Consider the following 13,822-nt stretch of genomic DNA (forward strand, 5'->3'; position numbering starts at 1 on the left):
AATAAAAGTAATGACATTATGTGCCTGACAGTAAACTCTTTGTAATAATGCTCACAAAAGTGATAACATCCTTGGCGATACGACTGTTGACTTGGATAGCCACATTTCTGTACCAACACTTTATTTAAAAAGCCACTGGAAAGAAAAAAAGGAACCGAAAAGGAAACTAAGAGAAATATCACAACATAGTTAACTGCTACTACACCTTTTGAGATTAAGCTGAAATCTCTGGCATGCTTACCTGGAGGCAAGACCCACTGAACACAGCAGGGCTTACTTCTGAGTAAACACACATTGCACGACACTCTGCCTCCCTATCTGTCTGGAGTATATGGATGTGGCAGCACTTTAGAGATGTGTTAAGATCATCGGGAGAGGTCTGTCTCCGGTTGCCATCAGTTGGGCCGAAAGACAGGCTCATTTTGCCAGAAGCCAAGGATTCTCAAGATTCAGTCCCCAGATGTTGTTGGACTACAACTCCCATCACCCCCTGCCACAGTTGTCAGGGATGATGGGAACTGTAATCCAGCATATCTGGGGACTCAAGTTTGTGACCCACTAGCCTAGATTCTCGAATAATCTGTTACCACTAGCTTCGGGATTCTCCTTTTGCTGTCACTGGGATATTCTGGCCAACATACCTCCGAGATCAGCCAGCTCTGCTGCTTTCTGCAGAAGGGGAAACGGCGGAGTACTCTATTCCCCACTGAAACTTCGTGGCTGGGAGTCTTACCTTGATCAGTTTTGGTGGCGGGCTTCCAGTTTTCAGCACTAATTACCGGCAGACAGACCTGCCCCTTTTCATCAATGTTAGGATGATAGATCTTTGTTTTAAATGTAATCTTAGGAGGTTTGAACGGATACTCTGCTGGGAAGTTGATTTCGATTCTGAACGCACCTTTGTCATACGGAGGATTGTCCTGCAATGAGAAGGTGGAGACATTACGAACGGCCCACCGCTGGCAAAGACAGAATTCAGAGGGGTCATTTCAGGAAGGCATGCTTCAGAACGGTGCCTGTGGGTAGCAAAGCTCTCTCCGTACAGGTCTAATAGGTTTCCGATCAGACAAACTGAACGCTGATCTGCCGGAACACCTAATAGGCACAAGTATTTGTCTAGGGCTTTTTGCAGGGGGTGGTCAGGCCCCACTCGGGCAATCCCTGAACCCCCAGGACCTGGTGGAACAAGTCAGCTGACACACTCACGCTGCCACTGCCTTCACCTGGTAAATCCCCATCACCCAACAGGAGTGTCTCCCAGAGGCCTCTAGGTCAGGAATTCCCAACCTTTCTAAAACAAGTGCACCCCTTGTCCCAGATCTTCAGCTCAGCGATTTTTCGTATGTGTGTGCACTTACACACAGATGTAAATCTTACAGTGACGAGACAGGCTACTCCAGTCACTGGCTCACATCCAGACGGAGTTACTCAAGAATACTCCCACTGAACTTAAGTGGACACAGAAACGCACCCTATTAATTTCAACGAGAGTACGGAGTGCTAATTTTCCGGAGCCTCTCAGCCAGACCGAGGGGAGGGGCACGCTGAGCTTCAGCACGTAGCCAGCCAATCGGGAGCAGAGGAGGAGGGCCTTCACCACTGTTCACTGGAACAGGGATTCCCACATGATGTTGGCTGCAAGTCTCACCCAGTGGTCCCTCTGATTTTTTTCATCTCTGTGCAGAATGAGTTTTGTGCTGGGCTGCAGGATTGCTTGCACCTGCATTCAGAGTGGGGCCTTCCTGATTCAACCTGAGCGGGATCCAAAATGAACTGAGTAGACATCTAAAAACTTGTGAGCGTGCGCAAGTGCGCATGCCTTAGAGCAGGCCTGCTCAACTTCGGCCCTCCTGCAGATGTTGGCCTACAGCTCCCATAATCCCTGGCTAATGGCCACTGTGGCTTGGGATTATGGGAGTTGTAGTCCAAAAACAGCTGGGAGGGCTAAGTTGAGCAGGCCTGCCTTAGAGGGAACAGTGGTCTCACCACCCCCAGCTGCAACAGCCTTCGCCTGGGGATTATGGGAGTTGTAGGCAACATCATCTGAGAATCCCTGTTACAGGGAACAGCAGTCTTCCGCCTTCTCCCTCCCTTTCTGCAGTGGACATGCAGCTGAGGACCCATCGGCTTCAAGTCAGCGAATCTCAGATGGGGAACTGATTGCACATGGAGAAAGAAAGACTCAAAGTCCTTCAAGTACCTCTAGAGGGACTAAAACCCCCTGTTGGGAACTCTTACTCTAGGGGATGCTCCGAATGGCCAATAGCTCCTTTAAAACTGGTGAATGGTTTGAAGATTTGTTAAAATTATGCAAGTTTAAACAACATAAAGAAACCATGCAGAAAGAAACACCCCCCGGAAGAACAAATGGAGGTACCCACTGACCGCAAGTATCAAAACAGACACTGTCCAAGATCACTAGAAAAAGGATTAACAGTTGTATCGAGCAATGTCCCTTTCAGAGAGGGATTCCAGCTGCCCAAGAGCTAAAGAACTGCACAACTAGTTCTGTGCGCCCAAAGGGCCTTTGTGGTTCCTGTGTAGCAGCTCTCTACACCGCATGACAAATCACTTTTGAAACCGAAGCGACTTTCAAAAGTGCTTTGCGAAACAGAAAGGCGGCTGCTGTATAAAGGGGAAAAAGTGAAAAATCACACTAGGTGTGTGTCTCTGTGAGTGTCCATGTGCTTTCCTTCATCTAAAGCCTCTCTCTGGATCAAGTTCAACTGAGGACTCACAGCTTCAGCAGCCTTTTCATTGTAAACCGCCCAGAGACGCAAGTTTTGGGTAGTACAGAAATATTTAAAATAAATAATAGATAGTTGCAGTGACTCCACCTTTCAAGAAGATGGCACAGAGTAGGGATGTGCATGGAACGAGAGTGACGTCCCAGTCCAAGCACTGAATGGAACACAAATCCCTGGAACGTTACGCCGGAACCACTGGCCAAGCCGGCTCTTCCGATGGAATGAGCTTGGAACATTTCGAGTGTCCCAAAGCCCATTTTGGCAGGCCGTGTTTCCCTCGCTGCAGTTTTGGCAGTGGCTTCCGATCTCCTTGCTTCTTGGTTGGCTTTTGTTGAAAGGCAGTATATAAATATTTGTTGTAGTAGTAGCAGTCATACAAATCAAGACGATTTGTACGATAACAAGCCAACCAAGAAGCAAGGGTTTTGCAAGCCAATCGGAAGCCAGTGCCAAAACCAATCCGCGAGGGAAGAACAGCTCGCCAAAATGGCGCTCAAAACGCTTCGAGAGAACGGGGCCATTCCATTCTTAGCTCGAAACAGGCCCTTCATATGAAGGGCATTCCGTATGGAGCACGGAACGAAACGTCCCGTTTCGATTCCGTCCCGTTTCGAGTCGGAATGTTCCAAGCGCAGAATGTGTTGCATATCCTTAGCACAGAGAAGAGCGATACGAAAGCACTTTCCATATAATGTTTGAACATTAGGACTTTGTAACGTAGAAGAAAGCAACAGCTAAGAGGATGTGTGGTATACGAAATCATAACAGCAGTCCTCCTACGGCCTGGGGAGGCTCCAGATTTTTGCTTACCCCCCCTGCTAAATGAGCAAAGGGGCACCTTTCAAAGTGGTGATTGTTAGGAGGAATACTGGAGTTAGCTCTCCAGTGAACAGCCGCCAGCTACTACGGTGGATATTTATATACTGCTTTCAATGTACAAAGCGGTTTATGTAGAAAAATAGTGATAAATAAATAAGACTCCCTGTCCCCAATGGCTCACAATCCAAAAAGAAACACAAGGGAGAGAACCAGTACTGGAGGGATGCTGTGCATACACTGGAGGGATGCTGTGCTAGGGCCGGATAGGGACAGTTGCTCTCCCCCAGCTAAATACAAGAGAAAGCACCGCTCTAAAAGGTGCAAGAGTTTAACTGTGCCATCTTTTTAACTTACATGGCAAAATATGGATCAAGCACTGCTTGTAATACTGTAGAAGAACTGCAGAGCAACGACCTTGAAGTCCTCCAAGCCAGCAGAGCAGGAAACTGCTCTCATGCTATTATTTTTAAAACCAGTTTTGCGAATACAGTTTTTGTGGTTAACACCAAAGGCGAAGAGCTCTTCTGTGCCTTGACAATGCCACATTTTATTTATTTATTTTTGCCCCGCGCCCCAATCTTCCCTCCTGGGCGATTCACAGCAATAGGAAACAAATCAGAACAAAAAAATCAAACCTTAACACAATTTAAAACCACAAGTCTAATTAAAAAGCTTGGGCGTCTGGAGAGACTTCTGAAAGGTTGTCCAAGATGGGGGGCTCTTATTTCAGCAGGGAGCGTGTTCCAGAGTCTTGGGGCAGCCACAGACAAGCTGGTGGCAACTGCAGACAAACCTCTCGGGATGATCTCAATGGGAGATGAAATCGCAATTCATCCATGCTTATGTGGCCCAGGAACTCAAATACTACCATGCTAATGCTGTTGTCTCAAGCAACCCAAGAAACATAAATGCACAGAGCTCTGCAAAAAATATCAACTGGGCGGTAACAGTGCCACAGTCATGAAAGGAATGGAGCATGCACGCAATCCAGCCACTGCTCTCCTCCTGTGTGATTTCTCTGCTGGAAACAATCACAGAGAAAAGTTCACTGTGAGCAAGAAAATTCACAGAGAAAAACCGCAGCTACTTCCATTACTGTGAGGGCTACAAGAAGTGCCACATGGAGTGGCTTCAGCAGCTCATAGGAAGCTACCTTACAGTCAGGCCATTGGTCCATCTAGCTCATTATTGTCTACACCAGGGATTCTCAACGTTGGGTCCTCAGATATTATTGGACTTCAGCTCCCATAACCCCCAGCCCCAATGGCCTTTGGTTGGGGGTTATGGGAGTTGAAATTCAGTAACATCTGGGGACCCAACGCTGAGAATCCCTGGTCTACACTGACTGGCAGCGGCTTCTCCAAGGTTGCAGGCAGGTCTCTCTCTCAGCCCTACCTGGAGATGCTGCCAGGGAGGGAACCTGGGACCTTCTGCTTGCAAAGCGGATGCTCTGCCACTGAGCTGCAGACCCATACCTTAAGGGGAGTATCAGCGCTCACATGCAGACACCGATCCATATGAAAACCAGAGTGGACCCTGCTTAGCAAAGGGGACAATTCATGTTTGCTACTGCAAAAGTCCAGCTCTCCTCCTTGACACTAGCTCTTCTCTCCAGGAACTAATTTGTCTCCATAAACAAAAAAGCAACTCATTTTACAGAATGGTGTACATTTTGTACTGCTTTTAAGAAAAGGGGAGCATCCCCACTGAAACGGCATATGACAAAGATAAATCTATTTCAGGGATTCATGTTTTTGTAGTGAGAAAAAAGATGGACACCTTTTGAAAATTACTGGTATTGTAAACATGGAAGTGATTTTGTATCTGGAGATACAGTGAGAACTTGCCTTGCTTTTAAAAGCATACCATTTAAAATTATATTCAAGGCAACCTAAAGCTACAGACTGAATAGATTAGATTATGGGTTGGGGTTTTTTTTTGTAGAAAAGCTGTTGCTGGCTCCATGGAACCAGAAAAATTACCAGAGATTGAAAGACTTGCTTGCATACTGGAAGCATGGAATAGAGGGAGTGGACAGAGATAAATCTGTCTCTCTCATAACACTAGAGCCAGGGGTCATCCCATGGAACTGAAGGCCAGGAAATTTAGGACCAACAAGAGGAAGTACTTCTTCATACAGTGCATAGCTAATTTATGGAATTCTCTGCCACCAGATGTGATGACAGCCACCAGCCTGGATGGCCTTAAAAGGGGCTTAGACAAATTCATGGAGGCCAGGTCTCTCAATGGCTACTAGTCTGGTGGCTATAGGCCTCCAGATTTGGGAGGGGTTTGGATAACTTCATGGAGGAGAGGTCTATCAATGGCTACTAGTCGGGGGGTTATAGGCCACCTCCAGCCTCAAAGGCAGGATGCCTCTGAGTACCAGTTGCAGGGGAGCAACAGCAAGGGAGAAGGCCTGCCCTCACCTCTTGCTAGTGGGCTTCCCAGAGGCATCTGGTAAGCCACTGTGTGAAAAAGGATGCTGGACTAGAGAGGCCTTGGGCCTGATCCAGCTAGGTTGTTCTTACATACTCAGCTGTCTGTTTGCTTACTCAGCAAGCTGTGTTTTCCTCGTCTCTAGCTTTCCCCCCACGAAGGAGCTGCTAGCAGAAAAGCATGAGCATGCTTGTATACCGCCCCAAACTCATTTCTCTGGGCAGCTTACAATAAAGCAATAATACAGATTAAAAACAAAGTTAAAACATTAAAACAATTTCAAACCATGATCAATTCTAGAAGTCTAACTAAAAGCCTGGGCAAATAAATGAGCGCATTCCGAAGCCCTGGGGCAGCAACAGAGAAGGCCTGTCCCTAAGTAGCCACCAGATGGGTGGCAGCTACAGACAGACCCGCCCCCCCCCAGATGATCTCACTAGGTGGTGGGGCTTGTAATGGAGGAGATACATTCAATTTCTATTTATTTTCTCCTCTTTTATTTTCTATTTTTTATTATTTTTGTTTACACAGTCAGACAGGTGCTATGACTGGTTTGTTTTATCCAGACACTGAGTCCTTCCCAAGGACCTGGGATGGCTGGATTTTATTATCAGTATTGTTGCTGTTATTATTATAGATATCGTCGCAGAATATAGGCTGTTCCCAGTAAAGTTGCTTTTTGTAATTGGCTGATGGTGATTTCTGTGGCCCCTCTGGTGTTGAGGTGCTCTTCAAGGTCTTTTGGAATTGCACCCAGGGTGCCAATTACCACTGGGATGATGATGATGATGATTAAAATTATTTTATTACATTTATAAACCACCCCATCCAGAGGCTCTGTGTGGTGTACAACTAGTTTAAAAAACAAAAACAAACACCATTTAAAACACACCACTTAAAACAATATAAAAACAATTTTAACACAATTTAAAACCAATTAAAATTCTTAAAACCAGTTTTAAAGCCTTGGAAGGCCAGGCCCAACAAGTAAGTCTTTGGTGCTCTCTTAAAGGCCAACAGCGAGCCTAAACTGCGGATATCTGCCGGGAGTGCATTCCGCAGGCCAGGAGCAGCTACAGAGAAGGCCCGGTTCCTATTTATCATCTTTTATTCTGTTCCTAGCTATCATATGGAGTTTCCTCTTCCATTCTCACTCCACTTCATGCGTGACAAAAACTTCTCAACTACGGCCAACCAGTTGATGCCCAAAGGTGCCACTACATTTAGCTTTCACAGAACAACAGCACTATGGATCTGGAAATATACAGATTGTTAAGCGCATTGAACGTACTTAATCTCTCTTGACAGCACTGTTTTTACTGTTCTCTGGAGCAGCTGTAACTATTAATGTCCATTTGGGTTCAGATACATTAGGCAGGACTCACTTCTGGATTCTAGTTCTGCTTGAAATAAAAACAAAACCAAGAAACTACTATGCACTACCGACTATGCTCGGGGAGCTGTGAAAAATTTCTGCGCAATCTAAGAAAGATATCTCAGCAAAAACCACTATTATCGCTCAACATATGAGAAATGGAAAGACAGTTATCTGTGCCAGAAAACTATACTCAGATTTCTTAAATAAGCTTTTGACATACATTAATCTGCTATTGAGAATGTTTGGTGTTTACTAGAAATATGTTTGGAGTATACTATTATTTATTGATTGATTCGATTTCTATACCGCCCTTCCAAAAATGGCTCAGGGCAGTTTACACAGAAAAATAATATATAAATAAGATGGATCCCTGTCCCCAAAGGGCTCACAATCTAAAAAGGAACATAAGACAGACACCAGCTTTTAACAGTCACTGGAGGGATGCTGTGCTGGGGGTGGATAGGGCCAGTTACTCTCCCCCTGCTCAATAAAGAGAATCACCACATTTAAAAGGTGGCTCTTTGCCCCGTTAGCAGGGGTTCATACCTCTGCTAACTAAAATCATACATAAAATAATAAATATTTGGCATTTTCTTAGTTGAATTAACAACTTGGGTCAATTTTTCCTCTGTCCCGTCTCCTGCCCGCCCCAGTGATGTGGGGCAGAAAATTTCCCACTGCTATATTTTTTCCACAGAAAATTTTTCAGTTTCTAAAAATACTAATTAGTTTTATGACACACAGCATAATGGATGGACACCAATGCAATATCAGGCAAACTGGGTGCCGATGTGCTGGACTTGCATCAGGGAGACCCAAATTCAAATCCCCATTCAGCCATGAAACTCACTAGGTGACTGTGGGCCAGCCAGTAACCCAGTTCTCTCTCAGCCTAAGCTACCTCACAGGGTTGTTGTGAGGATAAACACAACCATGTATACTGCTCCGGGCTCCTTTGTAGCAAATCAACAACCATGAGCAGTTCCACAGTTTTAATTAACTTGAAATCTTGGGAAATGACGGGGTGAGCAGTTCTTTCTCGCCAACCCCCCACCCCCACGGATCACAAACAGCGGGTCAAAGCAAACAAAAAGCAAACATCAGAATCGAATTCAAAAATCAAGTGACGAGGCCTGTTTGGACTGGACTTGCACCAAGTTGCCGTTCTCATTCCAACTCACAGCGCAACTGAAACCAAAACTTGAAACGTGCTAAGTATTGGTTTCGCTTCCAGCCAACACAAAGAGCCGGGTCTCGCTCCTTTTACGGAGCTGGGGAGTCTGGGAGCCTTTCTGTAAAATCTGTTAAAAGTGGCCCCAGCCACGCGCCATCAGAATGGCCTCCAGCGGTGCTTCTACAGACAGTGAAACTGACCAGGCCCCTCCATTCTCAGGGAGAGTGTTCAGCTCTGCTGAAGAGCCAAAGCACAGAATGACAGCTCTTGGGATGTGCTAAAATTAGTATGTCAGCAACAGCTTTGCAGCTGCCATATACTGAGTCAGACCATTTGGTCTAGTGAGCTTAGTGCTGACTTCACAGACTGGCAGCGGCTTCTCCAAGAGTGCAGGCAGGAATCTCTCTCAGCCCCATCTTGGAGATGCTGCCAGGGAGGGAACTTGGCACCTTCTGCCCTTCCCAGAGCGGCTTCATCCCCGGAGGGGAATCTCTTGCAGTGCTCACACTTCTAGTCTCCCATTCATATGCAACCAGGGTAGACCCTGCTTAGCTAAGGGGACAAGTCGTGCTTGCTACCACAAGACCAGCCTTTCCCTCTTTTAAATGGAGAACAAGGGAGAAGCACAATACTGTGTGTTGTCTCTCAACTTAGTAAAACTGTTCCAAGAAAAGTAATTTTTACATAACGATTTTGAACTTGTAAACCATGTTAAATATGCTTTATTGCTCTTAGTTTTTTTTTTAACCCTAATCAAATTATTTCTGATCCAATCTCTGTGGCTATTAGGAAAAATGTGTGAGACATTTATATGGCACATCAGATTAGCATGGAGTAGTGTTTTGATTTTTGTTTACTAAATATGTAAATCGATCAGCATACCAAATCAGATCACAGTCTACTTCAGGCCTTGGCCATTTTTCTTGGGATCTAGGAGCCAGCCCAAAAATATAGGAGCCAGACACATGACCAAGTTACCAGAGATAGTGACAGGCATTGTGGAGAGTTAATGGGCTTCTCTTCATCCCAGCAGAAGCAGGGCCGCTTGGGACCTGAGTTTATTAAATAAGAGTTTATTAAATAACTCTACCTCTGAATAGCCTAGTCTAGGCACCACAGTTAACTTTCTAGATGCCACAGCTCCCTGGCACCTGGGATTTGTCAAGCCCTGGTTTATTGAGGGCAGGGGAACTTATCTGTCTGTCTGTCTGTCTATCTCGCCTGATATGTAAATCTCTAGAATGTACATCTGGCACTATCTGCCAGAAAAACGTTTGAATTCATAATTTTCCAGAATGGTCATTTCAAACTTTTTTTTAAACCCCGAGGTACACTAAAATTTGTTTTTATTTAAAAAAACTAGACACAATGCCACCCCCACCACACATGCACTTTTTTGCTGTGGCAGTCATGTTTGCTTTGCATGCATGCAGAAAGTCCCGGGTTTAATCCCTGGCAGCTTCTCCCTGCAGGGCTGGGAGAGATTCCTGCCTGAAATCTTGGAGAGCTGCTGCCAGTCGGCGTTGACAATACTGAGCCAGATCGACCAAGGGTCTGACTCGGCATAAGGCGGCTTCCTATGTTCCAGTCATGGTGATACTTATTTGAGTCAGCTCCAAATGCAAGGAGCTTAAACTATCCACTTTTGGAGCTGACTTGCCCCATTGTGGACCGGGAAGACTGTGTCCTTCCCAGTGCATAAGAGAGTGAGCCAAATCCAAAAGCAGGGAGTCAGCGTGGCACACCAGCCAGCATCCCGTGGCACTCTGTCTGGGAATGATGTTCCAGAAAACCCACATTGCTAACAGCACCAGAGAAGGTGGTATGTCTTATACACATTAAGAATTTGTCAAGGTCCTCTTTAGCAAATTGATCACCAGGCACAAAGGAACTAGTTAGCACTTAATTTTTTTTTTTTTTTTAAAGCCACTTTCACACTCACGGGTACAATAAGCCCTTGCCAAGTCAATAAGTTTGCTTCATCAACTTGGATATTACGAAAGTTCTTCATTCCACATTTGCGGATTTCTTCAAGCTCCTGCAAACCAAGCACAGCAAAAAGAGCAGGTTAGTAAGGAGAACAGCCAGGACTTCTGCTCATTACGGTTCTGGAAAAGACACACTCTATTTCCTCTTCAACATTAAATGAACTGGAGTTGAAGAGCGAGGCAGCTGCTGAACACACACTGTGCAAACACCTAGACTAAGTCATAGTCATGAGTAAGTCTCACAGAAATTAAATGGTTAACTCAGACTGCACAACTCTGGCTCTTCAGCTACTGCTGGACTACACAACCCATCACCCCTGACTATTGGTCACTAACTGGGGATGACTGGAGTTGTAGAACAGATTAGCTCTGGAACAAATTCAACAGGTGCTGCGTTCCCATTCACTTGCCTTCATGAAATCCTCCGCCACCAGGAGAAATAATGAAATGGAAAGCAAACGCCCTTGCAGTTTGACAACAGGGACATGATAGAGGTCTATACAATCACACATGGTGTGGAGAAAATGGAGAGAGAGAAATTTTTATCCTTCTCACATAAAAACTAGAACCAGGGGTCATCCCATGAAACTGATTGCCAGGAAATTTAGGACCAGCAAATGGAGCTACTTTTTCACACAACGCATCATCAACTTGTGGAATTCTCTGCCACAAGATGTGGTGACAGCACAGCATCTTGGAGATGCTGCCAGGGAGGGAACTTGGAACCTAGATGCTCTTCCCAGAGTGGCTCCATCCCCTAAGGGGAATATCTTATAGAGCTCACACATCAAGTCTCCCATTCATATGCAACCAGGACAGACCCTGCTTAACTAGAGGGACAAGTAATGCTGGCTACGACAAGAGCAGTTCTCCTCTCCTAAAATGGAACATAGGAAGCTGCCATATACTGAGTCAGACCATTGGTCCATCTAGCTCAGGATTGTCTACCCAGACTGGCAGCGGCTTCTCCAAGGTTGCAGGCAGGAATGTCTCTCGGCCCTGTCTTGGAGATGCTGCCAGGGAGGGAACTTGAAAGCTTCTGCTCTTCCCAGAGCGGCTCCATCCCCTGAGGGGAATATCTTCTGGCAGATGAGGCAGTGGACCTAGACCCCTTTATGCAGCCTGACATTCAGGCGGGGACTGAATGACCTGATTCAGCCCTATGCAGAGGTCCACAAAGACCTCAGGAAAAAGATGGCACAGCCAACCCTTCTGAGCTTTTTTAAGAGAGCACCGCCTGGCACTTCAGGGCAGCCGGACCCTTTGGGGAGCAGCTGTGAACTGCCTGCAACAGAGGACGCATCATCATCAGGAGGAGGAGGAGGAAAGTACTTATGTGTTCATGCCTCCGCTTCCCCTTAAAAATCCTTCTCCCCCCCCCCCGGAGCTACTCCACCCACAGCTCCCTCCCCCCTCCCCTCGACTGCAACCCACCAAGTCCCTCCTCCTCAGCATCCTGACCATCTGCATGGATGTCAGGTAGGAAAGGCTTCTCATTAAGATTCCGTGTGTTCTGTGGTTTTCTTGTGATTTCAAAGTGCATTTGAGTAGGGTTTTTGGCGGGGGGGGAGCTCAGAAATTTTTTAAGGGACTCAATCTGCTCATTCCTCTTAGTGACTCTCGGTAACTCTTGTGGATTCTGTTATATTTAGGGAGTTTTGGTGATTTTTATTTTTATTATTTTTTTTGCATTTCCCCCTTGATTTTTAGGTGATTTTGCAGTTGTGGTTCCCCTAACCCCCGTTCTCCATTGGTTTTAATGCCTCGCCAACAGCGAATTTGCCAATCGCAGGGTTCTGCGGGAACGTAACCCCTGTTCCCTCTAACAGGGATCCCCAGATGTTGTTGACTACAACTCCCAGCATCCCCAGCTGCAGTAGCCTTTGGTTGGAGAACCTGGGAGTTGTAGTCAACAACATCGGGGAATCCCTGTTAGAGGGAACACTGAACGTGACCCTCGTGGTTGGTGATGGATGACTGTATGTTTTAAAATATGTTTCTCAGTCCAAGGAATGTGTGCATACGAGAGAGAGAGAGAGAGAGAGAGAGAGAGAGAGAGAGAGAGAATATATCTGCATGTGTGGGGAGTGTGATATTATTTGCATAGGAGTGAAAGAAAAGTCATGCCGAGAATGTGTTCTTTTTCACCATGCCCTTAAGTTCTTCTGCAGCCAAGATATAGGGTGGGTGGGGAGAAGAAAAGGAGGTCTTGGGGCCCACTTCAACCTTGCTACACCCCTGATACAATGTGAACTCAGTGGATGATCCTGGTAAGATCCAGGATCGCATTTCCTAGATCGTCAAGCCTTTGCTCGCCCTTGGGCTCAGCGCTAAGCCCACAACAACAGAGTGCAGGACTTCCTGGATCATTTACAGCGCTCAGCCTCAGCAGCCTTATTTTTCCCTATGGTTCTTTCACACAAAAAAGCAGACTTTAACTTGATGCATTTAGTAGGGGCTCACAATTCTATTTCAAGAAGTATGCACACTTTAGCACGTTTGCATTACATTCAAAATTTCCTTTCAAGCCAGTTGATTTTTATACTTACTATAACGGAACTTTGAAATTCTGTTTTTTTAAAAAACCTTCAGTTTTAGACAGCACATAAAACTGACAGAAAGCACCTTTAGGACTGTTTGCTAAATATATTTAGATTGTTTGAAAACTATAAATATAAACAAAACAAGACTGTTTACTAAATACACTGGATTGTCTTCCTAAAAATAGGCAAATAAATGTATCAGGGTATCAAATCAGAGTCTATTTGGAGCAAATAGATTCTTTTTTTCTTTCTTTCCAGAAAACGCACGCCGCCAGGGGTGGGGGGCACCGTAGAAGTATGAGCGGAAAAAGAAATGTGGAGGAATTCCTCTCTCCCTATTAATAATTTGCAACAACGAAAGCTTTGTTTATGAGAACGCCATGGGGTTCCCACTGCAGCCACCAGCAACCCTACTGTATGCCAAACCAACGACTGAGCCATTTTGGGGGGTAGAAGCAACGTCTCGCGTAAAGGGACCGCCCTAACGATGGCAGGGACTGTGTGCAACAGTCTCTCCCCATCCCGCAGAAATTAGGAGCAAGGTGGCCAAAGGGGTGGACCAGCCAACCGACCGACCAACGACCGACCAACCTTTCGGCTATGGGTGTGGCAGAGGTCTCCGCAACGTGTTGCCCGTAGAGTAAGAGACGGATGGGCAGGGGCATTTAAGCTGTCACTTATATGTGGGCAGTTCTTTCGGCAGGCAAGAGGTTTCAGGGGGCCAAGCAGTGGTC

General features: G+C 45.9%; 1 protein-coding gene across 2 annotated transcripts in view; it reads right to left on the minus strand.

The window, feature by feature from the left end:
- UBE2L3 (ubiquitin conjugating enzyme E2 L3) overlaps window positions 1-13,822 on the minus strand; it is a 31,664-nt gene that overhangs the window by 6,004 nt on the left and 11,838 nt on the right. Inside the window, exons 2-3 of one of the 2 annotated variants that reach the window (XM_053279335.1) lie at window positions 10,500-10,595; window positions 734-920 (exon numbers count right to left, since the gene is read on the minus strand). In XM_053279335.1, the coding sequence (XP_053135310.1) occupies window positions 734-920; window positions 10,500-10,595 (283 nt within the window). The remainder of the gene's footprint in view (window positions 1-733; window positions 921-10,499; window positions 10,596-13,822) is intronic. The other variant, XM_053279333.1, reaches the window with a different exon arrangement.

This window comes from Hemicordylus capensis, chromosome 15 (assembly GCF_027244095.1).
Source record: "Hemicordylus capensis ecotype Gifberg chromosome 15, rHemCap1.1.pri, whole genome shotgun sequence".
NCBI classification, from domain to species: domain Eukaryota; kingdom Metazoa; phylum Chordata; class Lepidosauria; order Squamata; family Cordylidae; genus Hemicordylus; species Hemicordylus capensis.